Here is a 21,843-nt window from a genome sequence, read left to right on the forward strand (position 1 = left end):
TCAGGGGACAGAGCGGGCGCCCCGTGTGTAGAGGCTGTGTCCTCGCCGCAGCGGCCCCGGGTTTGATTCGGGCCTCGGCCCTTTGCTGCACGTCATTCCCTCTCTAGCTCCCCATTTCAGACTTGTGCTGTCCTATCGATTAGGCAAGGCAAAAACACCCAAAAAATATCTTAAAAAAAAAAGAAAGCAGATAATATGTATTTTGGATTTTGAATTTATGTGTTTATAACTTTTGATTCTAGTCTGACGTCTCTAGTCTCCTGCATACTAGTTTTCACACACTGCAGCAGGTGGGGTTCACACGCTACGACTGACTGACCGGTGGTCTGTTGGTTACAATAAATGTACAAAAGATCAATATTTAATGCAATTTGTGTAAAATTACCTCTAAACACAAACATCTTCATATATATTTTTCTGTTTCAAATTCAAATTGCCTGAAAAACTCCACAGCCTTTTCATGAGCCTCCTAGAGACTGAACACGAACCTCCCGAAACAACCTTTGGTTTGAGGATCGACGGACTGAACTTTTAATCAATTAATTAATCGTTTCAGTATTTGTCCAAACAGTTTTATATGGTCACATGTAGTTCAAATCTAAGAGAAAAATATCTACACATGAGAGCAACACCCTAAATCTCTGCAACGTCCACACTGTTTTATCCTTAAATCAGTATAAAACTGAACATCCGATCACCAGCTGACGTCAGCGACCGTTTAAATCCATTTATCTGCCAGTTTCAGCCCTCAGTCACAGATATGAAGGCACAAACGTCTTTACATGAAGGAATAAACGTGATAAAAGTGACAAAAAGAAATCATCTGCCGTCTTTTTCTCGCCTGAGCAGTGACAGAGCTCGCTGCTGCTCATTAGCATTTTCCCAAAATAGTCTCTTATTTTTAGGTTCGTATGTGTCTCTTTGTGAAGATCTGTGTAACTCGGGTCCTGTTTAAATAAAGTTTACATCTGACTTTGTGTCTCCTGCTTAGAGGCTGCATGTCCTCTCAACATGAAATACAAAGATTTAGTAAAATGACGAGAAGGATGATCAATGACCTCCAAAGAGGCAGCAGACTGATTCATCAATACACATTAACCAGCAGGATGCACAGCCGCAGTGTGTGTGTGTGTGTGTGTGTGTGTGTGTGTGTGTGTTGTGTGTGTCGTGTGTGTGTGTGTGTGTGTGTGTGTGTGCGCAGCGCGCACGTGTGTGTGTGTGTGTGTGTGTGTGTGTGTGTGTGTGTGTGTGTCAAGTCGAACAATAACAGTCAGCAAATCAGCTCAGCTTCCAATCAGCAGCTGATTTTACAGGCTGAAAGTAAAAGCAGCTGAAGAAAAAAAAACTTCTCATTATCACAGCCAGAACAGTGATCCGACACGAAAACACAGTTAAATATAACTGTGTGAAGTCGCTAACAGCGAACATAATGCTTCTGTTACTGAGCTAATCACGTTTGCTAACAGTCAACCGGCTATCAGGCGAAGTTATCTGAGGATGTGAGAAACATGATTCATCTCGGCGACCGTTCAGGACGGACACCGACTGTGATTTGATGACCGGGAGAAAGCAGATCAATGTGAGGAATCGGGTGAGAAACTGATAACCGCTGTGTGAAACTTTGGATCCATGCAGGCTTCACTTCTGTCACACAGACACGGTGACGACTAAACCCTGGCTCTTTACAGTGCACTGATCATTAAGTTATAATCCTGAAGATTTTCATTATTTCCGTTGGTCAATAACAATAGTGATTCAGTATATGTGTATTTACAGGGCTGTCAGTGTTAAAGCGTTAATCTCAATGAGATTAAGCTCCATAATTAAATTTTTTAAATCTTGTTTATCACCAGTCAAAATTCCTGTCTTTAAGAGGCGTAACGGGCTGAGTTTTAGAGCTACAGTGATGATACTGGTATCATATCCAACAAGCTGACCTAGGGAAGACTGTGATAAATTTTGGCAATAGAAAAATGGCATGACCATTTCACAGGGTTCCTTGACCTCTGACCTCAACATATCTGGATGAAAATTGGTTCTGTGGCTACCATGAATCTCACCTTTAAAAACAAGCACACTTTTTTCTAGTCCTGCGCAGTTTTTGCTGATTTTTGATTACTAATCAAGAGTCTCCGGTAAGAATTTATCTTGTCAATATGGATTTCATATTGTGATGCAAAATAATGGAACTGGAAACGTGCGATTAAAAAAATGTGATTCATCGTCTGACAGCCCTTGTATTTACATTTTGTAATTATTTCACGTTATACTAGTTATCCTTGTTAGTGACGGCGTCTGCGTCTGCCGCACCAAGTTCAATTTACATTTACATGTAAAGTACGAACACTTTCAGGGCTAAAACTGTTTTGTTTTTTTTTTAATTTTGTTTTCAACTTTTAGGTTTACAAATTAGGTTTGTTTGAGATGCTCTTTGAATTCGTTTGACTCCCCGATGGCTTAGTACCAAAAAGCATCAAATATCATTTTTTAGGTCTTGCATGACCATGCCATGACAATAAAGACATTTTTATTATTTTGCCTTGGAGTCTACTTTTTCTACAAAAAATAGAGCTGCAAATGCAAACACACCATTTCTTGCTGATTTTGCTGCTAACTAAAATCGTTGAACTGGCACACTCATGGCTGACTTTTATTGTGAAGCAGCCAAAGGAAATGCAATGCATCTGTCGCATAGGCTGCTGCTGAATGCCACTGATGACCAAAACAAAAAAAACATCTACAAACCTCTACGACAGTCATTACCTGTAATTAATGTTGGTGGATCCTTTTAATGATCTGATGAAAGTAAGCTGTTTGATCAAGAGCTGCAGATGACGGGTTTTTAAGAGCCAGCACACCTCTAACACATCAACAGGGTAAACAGCCCTTCTCACCGTGCTGTGCACAGCATGAAATCAGGCCAATTAAAGCCTGATTATTAACTTCCTATTTTTAAATTAAAACAACATGAGGCTATAAATTCTCTCATCATACAGTTTGTTTGGCTGCACTGTAAACAGATGCACCAGTTCTTCTTCGTCTGTTGCATATATTCACATAGTCTTCATCAATCGTCATGGGAATGGACATGCGAGCTCAGTAGCTGTAATTTTTTACTCAAGTCCAAATTGTGTATTAAATCATATATAACAGTTAGTTCTGACCCAGCAATTTGATTGGACAAGAGACATTCAATGAGTACTGATATAAAGTATAACAGCACTACAACTTTTGACTTGTGTAACTCCATTTAAAACATATTTTGTAGCATTAATCACCTTAACCATTAATGAACCGACATTAAACGTTTTCGTCATTATCTTGGCGTACAACTGGATCACAGCTGTGCTGATTTTCAGTACAACCCCAATCCCTCCAGTGTGATACTGTTTAAGAGACTTCTAAGACCCATCTCTATGACAACAACATCCACTGATAAAGACACTGTGAAACAGTAGGTGGATTGTTGAGATAGTTAGATTTTAAACTACATTTAAAGACATTATTCTTGAAACAACCAACCTGCTTTAAGGGTTAAATTGTTATATTGGCAGGGATTTATTGGCATCTAGCGGTGAGGAGTGCAGATTGCTACTGGCTAGAAGTCCTACAGCGTTGATCATTTAGAGGTTTTTACCAGGAGCCAAATTTTCTGTAGAGATCTCTTCATCTCCAAAACAAGTGATTAAAACCAGTAAAAAAAACTGAATGAAGCAGTTTCATGTTACAAATCAGCATTTTTGCGAGGCACGCTCACGCCAACTTAAAGGATAAATTTGCTGTTTTTCAACATTAACTGTTTCTATCAATCAAAATTATGTTTTTTTTTTCTGGTGTTCTAGTTCAACAGTGAAAAAACAAAGACAAAAACACTGATACTGTCTGTGAAAAGCTAAAACTGCCTCATTATATTGGTATCAATCCATCTGTAATACAGTGATACACAACATCGCAATATAAATATACATATGTACAAACAGTGTGAGTGATACAATCCACTTCACTCAACGCTCCAGTGTAACAGTTACTCTGGAGCTCTTCATTAAAGTGGACACACTGTGATAATCTACGACTCGTTCAGCCGGCGTAGCAGCGCTGCTATTAACATCGTTAGCATAAATTCAACATTAAATTACCAATCAATTCCAGAACAGCGTGACACATAATCATAAAGACAGATTTAAAGCGCCACACCACTGACATTTTACAGGCCAAAGTCAGCTCAGGTTAGCTCTACACGTCTGTGAAAACAGCCAGGCGAATGATGTCATCTGTGGCTCTAAAAAACAACTGTGATGATGTCACAGTGATGTCATCAGGGTGGACTCAGCTCGGATTTGAGACTATGAATTTATTATTATTATTATTATTTTTATTATTATTTTTGCCTATGGTATAGCATGCACGTGAAAGGGGGAGAGAGACGCTATGACATGCAGCAAAATGTCAGGGCTGGAATTGAACCTGCGAGCGCTGCAGCGAGGACGTAGCGTCTGTACATGGGGCGCCCACTCTACCAACTGAGCTGCTGGTAGCCCCAGACTATGAATTCATCACAGCGGAGGCGCTCGGTGGCTTAGTTGGTAGAGCAGAGGTTGTGTCCTTGCTGCAGCAGCTGCAGGTTTGAGTCCGGCCTCAGCTCTTTGCTGCATGTCATTCCCCCTCTCTCCCCCATTCACGCTATACCTGTCCTTTCAAAGAAAGGCAATAAAAGCCCTAAAAATATCTTTAAAAAAAAAAAAATTATAACAGAAAGCCTGCCTTACAAACAGGCGGTGATGAGTGTCCAGCTGCATTATGGGAAATGTAGTTTCCTGTAGTTTGGAGATTTTATCTGCCTCTCACATTCCAACAACTTCATGAAAGCAAAGTACTGAATCTCTGAATAAAAGATCAGAAAATAATGGTGATAAACGACTTGACCGGGTTCACTCTAGTTAACTGCACTAGTCAATCATCGTGTGTGTTTGCCCCCAACCTCACATTTAGGTGTCCCCCTGGTTTTCCCCTCCCCCCTCCCCTCTGCAGTGAAAATATAATTACAGTTTCTTCATTAAAGTGAGTAATTTCTTGCGTGGAGGACGCGACTACAGCTGTCCTCTGATTACTAAATGGAACAGAGCAATGATCTATGGAGCCATTAGGGGAACGGGCTGGAACTAATTTCAATCCTGGAATGGACCGATGGCTGCAAACACACACACACACACACACACACACACACACACACACACACACACACACACACACACACACACAGGGATCAAAAGATGAGAGTGGGGGAGCGAAATAACAAACAGCAGCATGTCGGCCATTTTCTGGCCTCACATGAAGCGCTGACTAAAATCCAAACTGGTCATCTATCAGCGCGAAACAAGGACTGTTCATATGTCGTGTGTTTGTATTGTTATCAGTGTTTAATGGCGCACACACTGTCACCTCCTGATATAAGGGTGTGTGTTTCCTAAATAATCAGAATTATTATTGATGATAATGATGGAATGTCACGAAATACATTTACTTAAGTACTGCACTTCATTACAATATTGAAGTACTTGAGTGTTTCCATTCATTGCTATTTTATACTTTATTTTATACTCCACTACATTTTGGAGGGAAATATTGTACTTTTTACTCTGTTACATCTATCTAATAACTTGTGTTGCTACTTACTTCACAGATCCAGATTTAAGATAAAAACTATTATCAGCATATGAGTTATGGTATAGTGTTGAGTTCTGTACATGTTCACTGTCAATAAAATAAAATATCTGTGTGTGATATCATCGGAAAACAGCATGTTGGCTGATTTCCATATTTCAATTTAAAGCCAGTATCTGCTGATATGACGTGCCGATATTATCATACATCCATAGTCACAAGTTTAGCTAACAGTGCAGAAACACAGTTGATAAGTTACGTGCAAATTGTCAAACAAATTTACATTTAATGAGTCGACTGACACACAGAGAACTTTTGGGGTCCCAGCAGGACCCGGCTGGTAAATCTACCTTGACAGACAAACACTGATTTAACTGAACGAGATTCAAGTCTGCTGATCCCAGAATGACGACTCAAACCATTGACTTTAATACTGATCCATGTCTTGATTAAATGAAGTATGAAATAAAACAGTGATTCCCAAACTCTGGAGCGTGGACCCACACAAGGCCACGGATCATTTACTACCGACTGAAGAACAGTATGATGAGATAAGCCCAGTTTAAGGTAATAAACTTTCTTTCTGCACCTTTCCTCACTGCTCCCAGACACACTTACAACATACAGCTTGAACTAAAGCAGGCAAAATGATCAGTCAGTCATCACCCATTCAATAGAAAGTATTCACAGCCTGACGGAGCTTTGATCGTTAGATAAAAGGGCTAATTTGTTACTTTTAATCTCCAAACGCTGGACTTTTCAGTGTTTTTGGTGGAAAACTGAGTCAAGTTGCCCAAAATCAGTTCTTTCCTGCTGATAACTCACTTTTGACTCTTTCAAAACAGGAAATAAAGATGTTTGTGACAGGTTTAGTGTGTTGGACGCGTCTCACCTTCTATCGGCGATGTTTTGAGACGGCGGCAGATGCCCTGCACGTCTCCGTACGTGTCCTGTATCTTGTTGACGGCCTCTGCGCTCCGCAGCTCCATCAGGGACCTCAGATCCGTCACGGTCACCCCAAAGTCCCCGTCATGGTTGCCCTCTGCAACCGAGTTCCCCGGAGGGTGGTCCGCCGTGTTGTTGGCCATGTTGGTCTTCTTCACAGCAGTGTTGTTGTTGTTGTTGTTTTTGTCGTCGTGTTGTTTTAGTTTTTGACCCTCTGAGTGTCTTTCTTAAACTGATCTACACGTCACACTGGGGTCGTCAGTTCACAAGAATCGTGGGTAGTGTAGTTCTCACTGGAGGGAGGCGGAGATGAGCGCTGAGGTTAACTCCTGACCCCGACGTGCATGCTCCTCTCGGGTTACCATGGAAACAGGGGGGTAAACATGTTCTTGTGGCTGCAGAATAAAAACAGAGACAGGAAGGCAGGATTTTATAAACAGCATCCACACAGGAAACAGTCGGCGCAGCACCGTCATCAGCGGGCAGATCAGTTCAAGACTCTGTTTGATTTTTACTAATTAATAGCACAGAGACTAATTGGGCCAATTAGACGAGAGTTTCTCATCTCTGATTATTAAAGGACTCCGCCGAACCACTGAGGTCGTTAAGATATAAACTGATTATCGGTTCGCGCTGCTCCTCTGAGACGCATGATTGGTTGGTAAATATCTGCTCCCGCTGAACCGTCTGCTCCGAGGTTATGACTCTGACGTGGAGAGGATTTCTTTGATTGTCACATGAAAACAGGAGATCACTGACTCTAAAATATGTACAACCTCATGTGCACCAAAATCAGGCCTCCCAGACAGCTGACCTTTTAAGAACGGACTTCCCACAGACGGTCGCAGGAGATCGTTGTTTGCATGATCCTGTTTAATCATTATCATCACTTTTCTTGTGGTGCCTTTTACAAGTATTTAAACCTTTGAACTCTGAGCAAACTGGTGCGATTTCTTTCCAAATCGTGAGGAAAAAAAGGCAATGAGCAACTTGATAAGAAATAATGCACAAATTGTCAGAAATATCTATATTTGTGTTATTTTCAAATGCTAGGAGAAAAATGTTATATTTATAATGATCATAATTACATATTTAAAATTATGTTACAAAATTATCATCATTTTAAGCACTTTTTCACAGGTCATTTCCTTGTTGTTTTTATTAACTTTTTTTTTTTTAAACACATTTTCTGGTAATTTTCTTGTGCCTTTAACACATTTCTTGCTAATTTTTGGGTCATTGAAATAAATCAAGCCAATTTGCTTAGTTTTCAAAGGGTTGAATCAATCTAAAATATAGTCCCCAATAGCTGGGACATTGATTTTTTTGCAGCTGAAAGCTTAGGCTTATTTGTGCCCCGTCATCATGTCACAACCTCGCCTTATGTGCCGTGCAAAAATCATACTTCACCCGTATGTCGGTATTTCCCTGTGACGGCCGCACTGAGATGTCGTTTGCATAATCCTGTTTAAATATATCTAAAATAAAAACTACAATAGCTAGAGCATTCATTCATGTTGTAAGTTTGTAACAATGTGTTTGCACCGTGTTATACAGTATGTGGTGCAAAACTGTGATTCACAAGGTTTCTCACTACATGCCACGTGGCACACGGGAACAATGAATGCTTTTTCACTCTGCTGCTGACGAAAATGAGCAAATCTCAAAATCTAAATAATGTACATAGTTCAAATTACTTATGGAGTCTTAAGTCATATTTTGTTTATGTTCCTACATTTAAAAATCTTTTGGATCAATATGTTTTTTTTATATTTTTATTTCGTAAAATCTGATGACAAAACGTCAGATTTTTGTAGTGTTCTTTTTATGACACAATTTCAATACTTTAATCAAATATCATGGTTTATTGACTGACATAACCTTTGAGCTTAGGTTGTACAAATTTTATGGATTCAGCATTTAAAGATACTTCAAGACATGATATCGCAATAAGCAAAAGTGCCAACACAGGCACTGGAGGACCATTTCAGAGATCAAAGAGTTCAGCATCTCTTGTACAACATCCACCCATTCGTTATGGTTTTTTTTGCTGTACAATGTGTGAAATACTTCAAAAAAAGGTTGAAGACAGGATTTGGTCTTTCATTTCAAAACTGCAAGCAATTGTGAAAAAAAGGATAACAAAGTTAATTATAGTGGTGAGAAATCAGAAAAAGACAAAAAGAAACCATGATGAAGAGCAGAGGTATTGTAAAAAATAAATGAGTAGCACACTGCAGCTCTGTGAGCCAATCAGCATCGAGCAGGATGATACACCAACGAAAGGGAGAATTCCACTGGGTCAGTGTGTGACCGTGTGTGTGTGTGTGTGTGTGTGTGTGTGTGTGTGTGTACGTGTGCGTGTGCGTGTGTGTGTGTGGCCAAAGTGTGGCATTCCAACCCATCACCACAGATTATGTAAGTGCACATCAAAGGCTGTCCTCCATTTTTCACTCTTTAGTGTTCAGTCATGGACACACACACACACACACACACACACACACACACACACACACACCATCACAGCCTGCAGACGGTGCTGGACTCATGGTTGTCATGAGTGGCGGTTTGTGGTGCTGGTGTGGGTCAGTGGTTCTCAAACTGGGAGGAGGGGGCACAAAGCCATTTCCAGGACACGTAAAGCGGAAAACGCTGAATGCGTAACATGGCTGGTTTCTCTATAAGCAGCCAAAGTAATGAATCTCTGTTATGCGGACATGACAGAATAGCTCCGGAGAGATCCAAAAGCTGTTTGTGTAATATTTGTCACCTGGTGGTTCACAGATGGAGCATCGTCACAGCAACATTACTGAGATGAAGTGCAACGATATGAAGTCTGATGATGGATTTTAAAACTTGCACTCAGTGGCCCCAACCCCGCTTTAACTACCAATCTCTATGTGGCTCATAATGTTCAGGTTCTGGAGATTATTTTCAGACAGCTTTAAATGCTGATACCCATGAGCCAATATGCACTTTGGGAGTTGAAGTTAACTTCTCTGTTTCGGTTTTCGCCGATATTCAGCCACAAGAGTTTCATGTCCATCAATGTCTGAGCTCCATTTTATCATCACATTTCACCACTCCAGTTGCATCCCTGTGTGTACCACAACACACACAAAACTAGCATAGCGTTGCTGTGTCACCTCATGTTGCCTGTGTTTCAGCCAAAAAGTTGCATATGGGCACACAGCAAAGACAACTGACAGCCAACTTGCATGTACGTTCATGTGCGCCTGCATGACAGGAAATAAGTCTCCATAGCAACAAGCAGATGTAATCTGTATTTGACATTAAAAAAAAGGTCAACTGGAAGGCCAACAGGACAGAATCAAAACGCCAGTTAGCCACTTAGTGCATTCACAACACAATTCGATGGCCGACTTGCCAACAGTGCGGGATGCACACCAAAAACTAGTGTGGCAGACTGCCCAACACTGACAGACGGCTGCCCATCGGTTTGGTGTGTCAGGGCCATAATTTGTTGTAATGTTGTCTACAGAGAAAATGTATGGTACTTTTACTTTTGGCCTGAAATCAATCCCCCCACTACAGAGTCCCAGGACTTAAATACATCCATGTATACTTCCGCCTTGTATCTCTTAAAGCTTCTGGGAGGGTTAAGTTTGAAAACCCAAGGAATTATATTCCAAAATAGAAATTAGAGAAAGGATAACATATTAGAGTAGCAAAATCCAATATTAACGTTTTTTTTTAAACATTATTTGTTGAGTTTTTCAACAAAACAAAAGCTCAATATTTCATATCAACATGATTCTTATTTCCCTGTCACTGTCATTCATGATCCATTTATACACAGATATTGTGAGCAAACAACTTGAAACTATTTTAATTTGTAATAAACTATGTTTCTAAAATCTGTCCAAGAATGTGTAAATGCACATTTACTGCATTTCTGAGTAGCCTAATTTATTCAGCGGGGGCACTGACGGAGACTTCGCCAAGGGCGACAAAACATCCGGGACCGTCACTGTGAACACCACAGGGTTCTGTTGGTTTGTTCCACCGCATCCGTTTGAACCTCCGAGCCTCTGTGGCGTCTGAGAGAGGGTTCTCTGTCGGTCCCTCAGGAACCAAACCCCAGAACTAAATCAGGAACTGGAGTCAGGCCTCATTACCTCTTCATTAAACAGACGCAATAAACAAGACATAAACGCAGGGGCTGAACGTTGCATTTAGCACGTTCATGTTTGTGTTTCCAGTGAAAATTAGGTAAATTAAACCAATAGAGGACGAATAAATGATTGAGACAGCCTTAAGAGACCTGAAGACAACAACAGATTTATCCCGTTGTTCTTTATTTATTGTTTTTTCCTGTCAGAGTTATTAAAACAACATCAGGGGCCCAATTTCTAATTTGTCTCTCAGTATGTTAACCTCTAACCTCCTTCATAATTTTCTATTTCAAACTGTCTTTTTTGATGTTCTCCATATCACACAGTGCTCTATGAGTGTGTGTGTGTGTGTGTGTGTGTGTGTGTGTGTGTGTGTGTGTGTGTGTGTGTGCCCTCTCTCTGTGTTCACTAATGATCCGTCTGTTCATCCACCAGAAGTCGAGTCATTATTACAATGAGACAACAGAGAAATAAAATGAAATAAGCAGCCCACAAACCTCACCACATTAATGTTTGTTGTACATTATTACAGAAATAGCTGGTGATGTCATTGTGATGGAACGTGTTAATTATAGATAATGAGATTGCTTAATTATACAGGCACTAATAAGAGGGAGTGTACAAGTATTTCATTAAAATGGACCAAATAGGTACATAATTCTACACGAAGGACTCTGATTTTGGTTAAAGCGGCAGAATTATTTAGGTTATCGTTGATGGAAATAATGATAGTAGCGCAAAAATAATAATAATGAAACATGAAGCTTGACAGCAATTTTTAACTCATGCCACGTTAGGTAAAAATACTAGTTCTGGCTTCTTTTAAAATGTGATTTGTTTTTCCCTTTTTCAAATGACAACTCTTTTCACCCTTTACATTATCTTTTTTCTCACTTTTAAAAACAGACAGACTTAAACTGAAACAAACAAATTATTGCAAATGTCAAGAAACAAAGCTGTTGATCACATAAAGAAGTGACCATTCAAGTACTTGTATAAAAAACACACTGACTTATTGACACCGGTGGGTTGTTAATAAACATATCTAATACTTTTGGTAATTCAAGTACATTATGATGCTATATGGGTCAACTGTGGACAGTAATCTGTAGCTGCCAACGGCTCTCGCAACGTTTTGCTTACAGGAACATTGCTTGCAATATTCCACCTTCCACCCTCTCATTCCCCTCTCTATCACTCTCTCTGTCACGCACACACACACAGACACACACACACACACACACACAGCAGCAGCACTAAGTCCTACTGATTAGTTGATTGGTGTATATGAATATGATCGATTAGTAATACTATTATGTATAAAATTAAGTTATGAATTTACATAATTAGCAATTTTCCACCAGTATTCCTCTCTTTTTTTATTTGCAGCTATAATATTTTTTTCATATTCTGAGTAAGTAGCGGCACGAGATCAGTCCATTTTGTACAGTAATATAGTCAAATAACACACCTAACGGCGTCTTTTATGGGAACAGCACAGAGCCGAATAAAGAAAGTCTGAGTTAACAAAGCAAGCTGATAACCTACAATATGGTACCTGTCATCTCTGACTGAGGATTTAGGGGATTTTTTTGAGCCAGCTGATGCAAAGAAAGCCTGACTCTGTCCAACTTACTTCGTAGTACAGCCCTCTGGTCTTTCGAGCTCTTGCTACTTTAGCCATGACTTGCAGTCGTAAACTAAACAAGGTAGCTTATTATATAAAGCATTTCAGACACCATGGGAATTCAAAGTGCTTTACAAAGCTAAAGAGAAGCATTAGAATTACATTCATGAACAATAAAAAACACAATAAAGTCAATTAAGCCAGAATAAAGTAGTGAGACTTTTTACATATACAATCATATAAAACTCAAACAGAACAGACCAAAGTTCGGGTACAGTTGTACTGCAGTAATCAGAAGTAGTAGCTAGTCGACCTACTGAAGCGCGGCTAGTTTATGGGTGCTGAGGTGTAAATTTAATTGAGAGAGGACATGCCTTTTACATGACTGACAATGACATGACATGACATCATTCCTCTCGGGTCAGCATTATTCTCTGACTGTGGTTCTTGTTAGTTGTAATGCGGAGATGCTGTGGACACGGGTGAGTGGTGCTGGTGGCTTTTAAGAGCTCAGTGTAACTGGGCTGCATTGCTATTATGTTTTAATGTTGGCCTTTTAACTTATTAATACCCAGCAGGAAACACTTTATGCAAAGTTCTTATAGACAGATTGTCTTATGGACGAGTGTTTCAGATAGTAAACTCAGAAGCAATAAATACTGCATGCTGAAAACCAATTCATGAACTTCATCAGGTGAGGTCAAGTGTGCCTGATTTTCTGGTTCTTTAACAACAATTAACACCGAAATAAAATCAGAACAGATAAAATCACATATAATTTAAGAGAATCAGATTTTAAAGTACATTTAAAGACATTATTCTTGAAACACCCAACCTGCTTTAAGGGTTAAATTGTTACATTGGTGGGGATTTATTGGCATCTAGCAGTGAGGAGTGCAGATTGCAACTGGCTGGAAGTCCTTCAGCATTCATCATTCTGGATGTTTTTACCAGGAGCCAAATTTTCTGAATTTTTTTTCTCCAAAACAAATGGACCAGGCGATTTAAACCAGTAAAAAAACGGAATAAAGCAGTTTCACATTACAAATCTGTGTTTTTCTGATGCATGCACATGCTTTTTCTCTGATAACTTAAAGGATAAATTTGCCTTTTTTCAACATTACCTTTTTCTATCTATCAAAATGATAGACATTTCTGTAATAATAGTTGAACAGTGAAGTAAACTGGTTATTTCAGATGTCTTTTGCAAACCAGTTTGAGACGCCCACCTTTATGTGCTGGGCAGACTATTTAGAAACAGTATTTGGTTTGTCCTTTATGGGCTACTGTAGAAACATGGCAGTGAGCATGGCGATCTACATGGATGGAGACTTGCTCACTATAAAGACATAAACACAGGGTTTCCCCACACATTCATTTATTTTTGGTAGTCCACCATAATTAAACATCTGCCAACACAAATAGATTTTCTACTTTTGGAGCTGGACCATTGATTAGGAGCACGATTGGAATATATATTTACTGTTAGGTTATTTATGGTACCAAACTGACAGAGCACAGCACGGACTAAGGCCAGAGACAGAGCAGCAGAACGCAGGCGTGTTAAAAGTGAAAACTGACCATTCATTCTTCTGGCCTAAAAGTTTGCTTTCACTCACAAACAGCTCCTCCTCTCATCTCGATCTGATCAGCTCTTAACGGATCAACAGTACAATTATCCATCCTGCAACGCACAAACTGCTGCTGATTAAACAAGAACTCAGCGAGAGCTCAGCGAGAGCTCTGCTTGCACCGAGTCCACAGACCTGCAATAACATCTGAATTTAGACAGGGGACACAGAATGACAAAAGGGGACACACCAACACACCCATCACACGTATACTCTAATTCTGTGGTAAACACTGAAATGGCTCATTCTAAGGTAATGAAAATACAACAATTCCTATTATCAGGTGATCATAACCTAAAGAAAACAGTATATTACATTCCATCTCTGCCAATATATCCCCCTAAATACTACACATGGGACCTTTAATTTTCGGTTTATTTGATGGTGGTTCATTTGAAGAGTCAAACACAGCTTTACTGTGCAGCTCACTATATTTTCACATTAGTAGTAGTATTTAATTTTTGTAATAACACCATTTACTGTGGCATTTTGAACCGCAATAATCACAGCATGAATGTGATCCCTTTCATGAGCTGTGGGAGAAGAAGGAAGAAGAATTATGGAAGCGAGAACCACACAATTAGCAGATTTTGGGTGGAGTTACACAACATAATACACACATACACACCTTTAGAGTTTGTTGACTATAGCACCACACCCACCTCAGACCAAAGGTGAGCATTCCTATCTTTAGACCATAATGACGCAGCTGCTGATTCACACACACACACACACACACACACACACACACAGATAATACACACATTCACCTTTTCTTTCTTGTCATGTGACTTTAAGTGTGTAAGTGGCTGTTAAGCTTTAACGAGCAAGTGTTTGATTAACGCAGACTAATGCGTACACACACTGATAACACACACACTTGCTCCACCAGCTTTGCCACACTCTTACTGAGCACGCCGCTTGACACGTACCATTAGATGTGAGATATAATGTGTGCTCAAGAGGGAGAGAAGGGAAATTATTTGTAAAGGCAACAGGGACAGAGAGACAGCTGATCTTCATCTCATACCGAAGACACTTCCTGTTTTAATCGTTTTTCATTTTCAATCCCGCAGCTCTCTTCCTGTCAGAGTCAACCCGGGTTTCTAATCCTGTAAACACTAAAGTTGATGGTGATGTTATCGATCTGTGTTACAGTCACACAGATAAGGGCTCTGTTTATCATATGAGGCATGAGAACATGCTGCTGTCAGGCTACAACAGTTCTGTTCGTTCTCATCCAGCTCATTTATTTCTTTAAAAGCAGTTTAAGGATTGCTTAATTAATCCTGCATGAAGTTATCTACATTTACAGTGCACTCTTATTTTTACATAAAGGCAAAGTAAGAATTGAAACCATGATCAGCATTCATATGACTAGCTGAGTGCTGATTGTGTAATTGCAGTTACATGTGGTAGGTGTGTTGGGAAACCTCCCTGCATGCTAAACTACATTTTGTTGTATATTTCATCATGTACAGTATACTATTCAAGAGTCTGAATATAAAGCTATAAGAATAAAGCTTGATTGGGTCCAGTCCACCGACTGTATGTAAAGATGGACAACGCAACTCCACTCACTCCCACTATACTAAAATTAAGCCAAAATATCCCTAATACTGCTGCTGCTGACTTGTACTGGTGATGTAATCTGGAGCCAGTAGGTGTTTTTTTTTTTTTAAAAAAAAAAAACACAATAAAACACGATTGTGAGATAACTGTTTCCACTGAGTGATGTTCTCCTCTTGAAATAATATTCCAAGATGCACGGCAATGGATGTTCAAAACATTAGCAGGTTTATTTCTATTGCAGCCAACACACTAACTGTCATTATTTCCAATTCAAGACAACATAGGCAGTTTATGGGAGCGATAATGGAAAGTTAAGCCCCTTATACGTGGGAGCGGCCACGTTTGAGGGATTTCTGGGAGGTGATAGTCCCTGACTTCACAGAGTAATTGTGGATTCAGAAATTCTGGCTGATCCGCTCAAATTTTGAAGAAATATGCGATGCGATGACATCTCTTGTAGTGCCTGCTGCATCATGAGGGAACCAGTTCCTACCAACGCTCTTTTTTGTAAATCATGTGACCTTGCAGTTTTGCAAAAAATGGCAGTTTTGCGAAATATGGCTCTTTCGAATTGCTCATGTGAGCTTGTTTCCTATAGGCGTATTTTATATTTGGAATTTCAGTCTGTGCAGTTTGGGGGTTAATGGAAAACCGCCTCTTGTCTGTGAAGTAGTGATCTCCATGGTAACATCTACATGCCCATACACTCGTCTGCCCAATCACAGTGCCACTGGACGCAAGCACAGCAACTGGGACACTTAGCTGTTAATAATGTCATCAAATTCCTTATTTATAGGATCAAATAACTCAAAAATCCAAACTTATCTGAAGAACAACCACTTGAACAAACATCACGGTGATTAAAATGATCTAAAATCACAGACACCATATTTGGAAAAATATATTTGACGTGTACTTTGAGTTTTTAGTTTGGCCCATGTCCCATTCACTAACATTGTGGGGGCCGCTTTATGATCTATACTGCAGCCAGCGGGCAATCAAGATTTTATGGCTTTACTGTTGGAAAAAGTCACGTCATCAAACTGATAAGTGAAAGGGCGGAGAGAGACAAAATCCCTCTGACCATCAGTGTAATGAAAACAGAAGAAACTCAAAGCTTAGCATCAAACTGGATGCAGATTTAAAGTTTCACTTTCAAGTGCATAAAAACACTTTAACAGCACTATTCTTCAAACTTCATAATAGAAACAGAGGGTTAGTTGAGGGTTAGCGCTGTTGGAATAAGATCAGGGAATATCAGCTGTACTATGAACTGACAAATCACAGTTTAAACCTTTATAATCTAACCACTGAGAAGAATGCAGATGGCTCAAAGAAAAACAGACAAAATAAATATTTAAAGCCAAATTGCACCGTTGTGGTTCAATAATGATCAAAAGTCACTTCTGACTGGAAAACAAACTCAAAATCCAAGTTCCAACAGTACTCTGTCATACAACACTGTTGGGACATCAACATTTGATTATGCGGTTATATACTATACACTGCTGTTTGAATTATACAGTTTTTGTCTTTCTTGCAATAGACATTATTAAAGGAAAGAGGAAAAAAACATTAGAACAGCTGATTTTAAACCTTTGAAAGGTAGAGTTTAGGTATAGGTTAGGTTTCTGTGATAATTTTAACATCTAATGATTTGCATGTTCTCATCTAGAATAATATTGACATAAATGCATTTACTTTACAGTACTTTCATTAAAAATTTATTAAATACAATATGTGCGCAGAACAGGGATCAGGACATTTCCAACATAGCCGCAGTCATAAGTTTCACCACCAGTACTATATATATATATAATATATAAGCTAATATATATATATTAGCTTATATGTAACCACACAAAAAAACAAAAAAAACAACAGGGGAGCAATTTTTATGGACTCACTTGAGATGAAAAATAAAAAATACAGCTCATTTTTCCAATTGAACAAATCTCATTATATCAGAAAAACAAGTGCAAGAATATCTTTTTCTCATTAAAACATCTCTGAATTCTGAGAGAATTATCTTGTTAATTAAGCAAACAGGGCCAATTCTGCTTTTCTCAGGTGAATGCATTAAACTCCGCACTTTTCTTTGTTGAAAAACAAATTCTCGTCTCCTGAATGAGCTGAAATGCTCAAATGACAGAAGTATCAAGTTGACATGCAGGTGCGGCTGGAGGATGATGGGATTTTCACCACACTGTCGACTATCATCACAGCTACAAACAAGCTGCTATAACCAGCTACTGCAGGTCTGATAAGACCGCGGCCTTCACGCAAGTTTACGAAGTGATTAACACATCACTAAATGAAACAGGTCGCTCCACATAAACTACTTCCTACAAAGAGATTATAGACTACCCAATATTTACACCAACCAACAGCTGTAACTGTTGACTGAAGCAACAAACAGAGCTAACTCTCTACCAACATTCAAGGGTTGAACTGAGAGAGTTGGACTAAATCACAGTTTTTGTTTACAATAACCTCTGGGCAGAAACCCCCAGCGGTACGAACAAAAAATGAGGCCCACCTAAAATATTTAACCTGGCTGTCAGACAGCTTCTTCAGACAGGGACCTGCAGCCATTATCACAAAGCCACCAGACTCCATTAACATAAACAGTCATTTAGAATAAACAAGTTTACAACAATTTCAGGTGTTGGTGTACAGTTGACACAATCAGTTACTGAGCACTGTAAAGTGGTGAAAATACAACAAATATTACCGATATTGATTAAATACGATAAAATCCGTCTCGCTGTGACCCTCGTCTACAGCAAAACTGTTATTTTTTTGAGGTTATGTTACAGATCGCAATGCAGAGACTTCCTGTTTACATAGTTGATTGGTTTTGATTGGACGGTGATATACATGCTTTCTCCTGTAGCATCCTTTTTGCATATTACTAAAGTACGTCATAACTGAAACATTTCTTACATTTTCAAGACTTTATTTAATAAATCACAAGTTTGAAACTAGATAGTCCGTGTAATTCTGTAAAAGTCTGTGGTTTATTAGCAAAGTGTAACAGCTTTGCAGAGCAGAGCTTTGTTAGTGCCACGTGATGAGAAAGAAAACCTCAGTAAGAGACTGAGCGGAGTTACAGAAGTTAGCCAGGAAGTGATGTCAGAACTTCAGTTGTCTCTATATATAGACGGAGCATCTATGCAGCCATAGGAGGAGCAGAGAGTGTGTGTGTGTGTGTGAGTGAGAGAGAGACAGTGTGCCTGTTCTTTGTCCATCTTATCTGTTTGTTACTGACTCCAGATGAAATTATGCTACAGCCACCATGTTGCCAGCCACTCAGCTTATGTGTGTGTGAGAGCTAGACTAAGCCTCTGTGTGTGTGTGTGTGTGTGTGTGTGTGTGTCTGTTATTACTAAAAAGGCCAAGCGGAACAAACTGATTTATGTGTGTGTGGGTGAACCAGCAGAGAGGACAGTGTGTGATCTTGGCCCTGGTGTGTCTGGATCTATCGGCGGACTTTCTTCGTAGGATTTTTAATTTATGCTGAAATGAATCGAAATCATTTGTGTGTGTTGTTATACAACAAAAGCCGCAGGCATCCTGTCTCATGCTGCGCTCATCTCACGCAGAGATGGAAAGATTCCCATGTTTATGACTTGTGGATGTTTATTGTCAGTAAATTTTCCTTCCATATTGTGATATAACTGAGGAGCAGCGGCTGTTTTCGAAAAGGTCGAAGGAGGAAAAAAGAGATTTATTTCTATTGTTTTGGTGTTTCAGTTTGGATAGAAACCTTCTGAAAAGGACACCTGAAAACATAAAAATGTGCGCACGTTGTTTCACATGTAAACAGTTTTCAAAAATAATCCGCCTCAGTGAGGACATGATGTGTGTTTTGGCAGAGCGCATGGAGTTCTTGTCAGGATTACATTTGGTTAAACTAAACAAAACCAAGAAGCTGAATGACTCACATTGACTGACATCACCTTCACCATGTTGTTATTATTAGGAAATCACATGTATATTAACACAGCAGACTGAGATTATTTCTACATGTGGGACATTTCATATCAACATTTTGAAAAGGCCTTTTGCTTTTGTTAAAGGGGCCAAAATTCTTAGGACCGCGGTATCACTTAGCTATTACTCCAAAAACCCAACTTTATTATTCTTTATTCAGAGTTATTTTCATTATTGATTATCCCAACTACGTTTTCTCATTGAGTGATTATATTAATTTTTTCTGTAAAACAATTAGACAAACATTATAAATGTCCCAAAGTAAAATCTGGCCTCTGATTTTTCCCACCCAACAGTCCAGAAATCTGTCTGGTCCAAGGATATTGAGTTCACAGTGATGTAAAATAGAGATATTACCAAAACAGTTGCATATCATTTCTGATCATTTAGTCAATCAGCTGATCGTTACAGCTTTAATGACATTACATGTGACAGCTGTCAGGAACACTACACCAGTTTAACAGTGAGGATCCACAACGAGAGACTGAATGAACACCAGAGACACCAACTGTGAACACCAGACCAGAACCAGTCACAGCGTGGTCTTTGGAGCCAGTTACACCCGCTGAGAAAGACTGTAGGACTCAGTGAAAAGTTATCGAAAAAGCTTTAAGGGAAGACGATTTAGAATAAGATTTTCTTGTCAAGAAGTTCTAGTTTTGTGCAGCTTGTTTATTCAGGGGAATAAGAAATTTTCAGCTTTTCAGTTATAGCTTATATCTAATGCAAGAATAGGGTCCAAAATGAATACCCAAGCAATATACGGGTAAGTGTTAGGGTTAGCCTACTGTGCAGCCCAGACTGTAGAGTTAAGCTGCACGTTACATAGCCTGCACTGCACGTCTATTCTGTTTATTTTGTCAAAACACATACAAACATCGCTCTTATGCTTATCTATCTATCTATCTATCTATCTATCTATCTATCTATCTATCTATCTATCTATCTATATATATATAATCATTTTCTATTTTCTTTACCTGACTTTATAAAAAAAAGTTGCTGGGAACTTGCAGTTTGTGATGTCTAAAGTTATAGTTTTAATTAAACATTCGCTAAAGACATTTTTCAAAAGTTTTGTGTTGGAGTTTCCAAATTCTTAATATTGACAGAAAGATTTTCATTTTTACTGTAAACGCATATCTGTTTCAAACATCAGTTATCAGTCTCATTAACTACTTAATGGGTATCGGTATCAGCCCTGAAAAACCAATATTGGTTGAGCCCTGGTATATTTGATGAGGTATATGTGTTACAGTGGTTAACTCGCAGTTTTAGATGAACTGCAGTCCAACCTGTGGGTATAGTTGTAAATATAAAGTGTGTAACAAACAACAGCGTTCCACAAAGTTGTAAATTATACAGCCTCTTATCAAACACTTTCACCGATCTCCGTGACTGTCTTCACACTCAGCACCACTCCTCCTCTGCTGCACGCATGATTTCATCACGCTGTTATAAAACTAGAACATGAACAAACAACATTCCCTGAATGAGAGGTCAGTCCCACCTCCTCCCTCAAACTGGCAGGACACTGGAGGACGTCACCATTTCATTCAATAAAGTGCTTCAGCCTCGGAAGGGTTAACCATCAACGCTAGTCCTATTCACCAACTTTACACTATGATATCAAAAACACTTTTTTAGGCACTTACTTTGTGTTTCAGTGTAACAAAAATCAGTCGTTGCATGAGTATCAAAAAATATTTGACTGAAAATACATGGAACAGTTTATAAAAAAGGTTTGATTCTTCATTATCTTCCATCAGACCGTCCCCTCTATTCGGCTGCTGTTACCCTCCCTCTTCTTCCTCTTCTCTGCGCTCTGCCTCTGCAGACACACCTGCTCTGCATACTAAAGCAGCAGCCTGCACCTCCCTTCCACACACACACACACACACACACACACACACACACACACACACACACACAATTCCACTATGCAAACTCGCTGCTGGCCACACCCTCCACAAAGAGAGGAACTTTTTTTCCTGTTGCACCAAGCAACAGACACACACAATCCCACTGAATCATGTCACAGTGGCTTCACACAGACATTTCTACATGCAGGGCACGTCAAACAGCCGACACTGAGCCAGTGTGTGTGTGTTTGGTCTAGACGGCGATGTGTGTGTGTGAGTGTGAGAGTGAGAGAGTGTCGCAGCATGCCAGACAGAGTAGCAAGACAGCGAGAGAGGCCAGGAATGCAGGAGACCACACCCATATCTGCAGTCATGTGACCAGGGTGGAAAAAGGAAATCCCCACACTGCAGAG

General features: G+C 39.5%; 1 protein-coding gene across 5 annotated transcripts in view; it reads right to left on the reverse strand.

Annotated features, from left to right (window-relative positions):
• The window catches only part of LOC121960036 (plasma membrane calcium-transporting ATPase 1-like), a 131,125-nt gene that overhangs the window by 70,844 nt on the left and 38,438 nt on the right, over positions 1–21,843 (reverse strand). For all 5 annotated transcript variants that reach the window (XR_006106946.1, XM_042509646.1, XM_042509631.1 and 2 more), the window contains one exon: positions 6,554–7,001. Coding sequence is in view for 4 of the 5 variants with exons in the window: in XM_042509646.1 (XP_042365580.1) it covers positions 6,554–6,749 (196 nt within the window). In the remaining variant the exon portion in view is untranslated. The remainder of the gene's footprint in view (positions 1–6,553; positions 7,002–21,843) is intronic.

Source organism: Plectropomus leopardus, chromosome 2, assembly GCF_008729295.1.
Source record: "Plectropomus leopardus isolate mb chromosome 2, YSFRI_Pleo_2.0, whole genome shotgun sequence".
Classification (NCBI taxonomy): Eukaryota; Metazoa; Chordata; class Actinopteri; order Perciformes; family Serranidae; genus Plectropomus; species Plectropomus leopardus.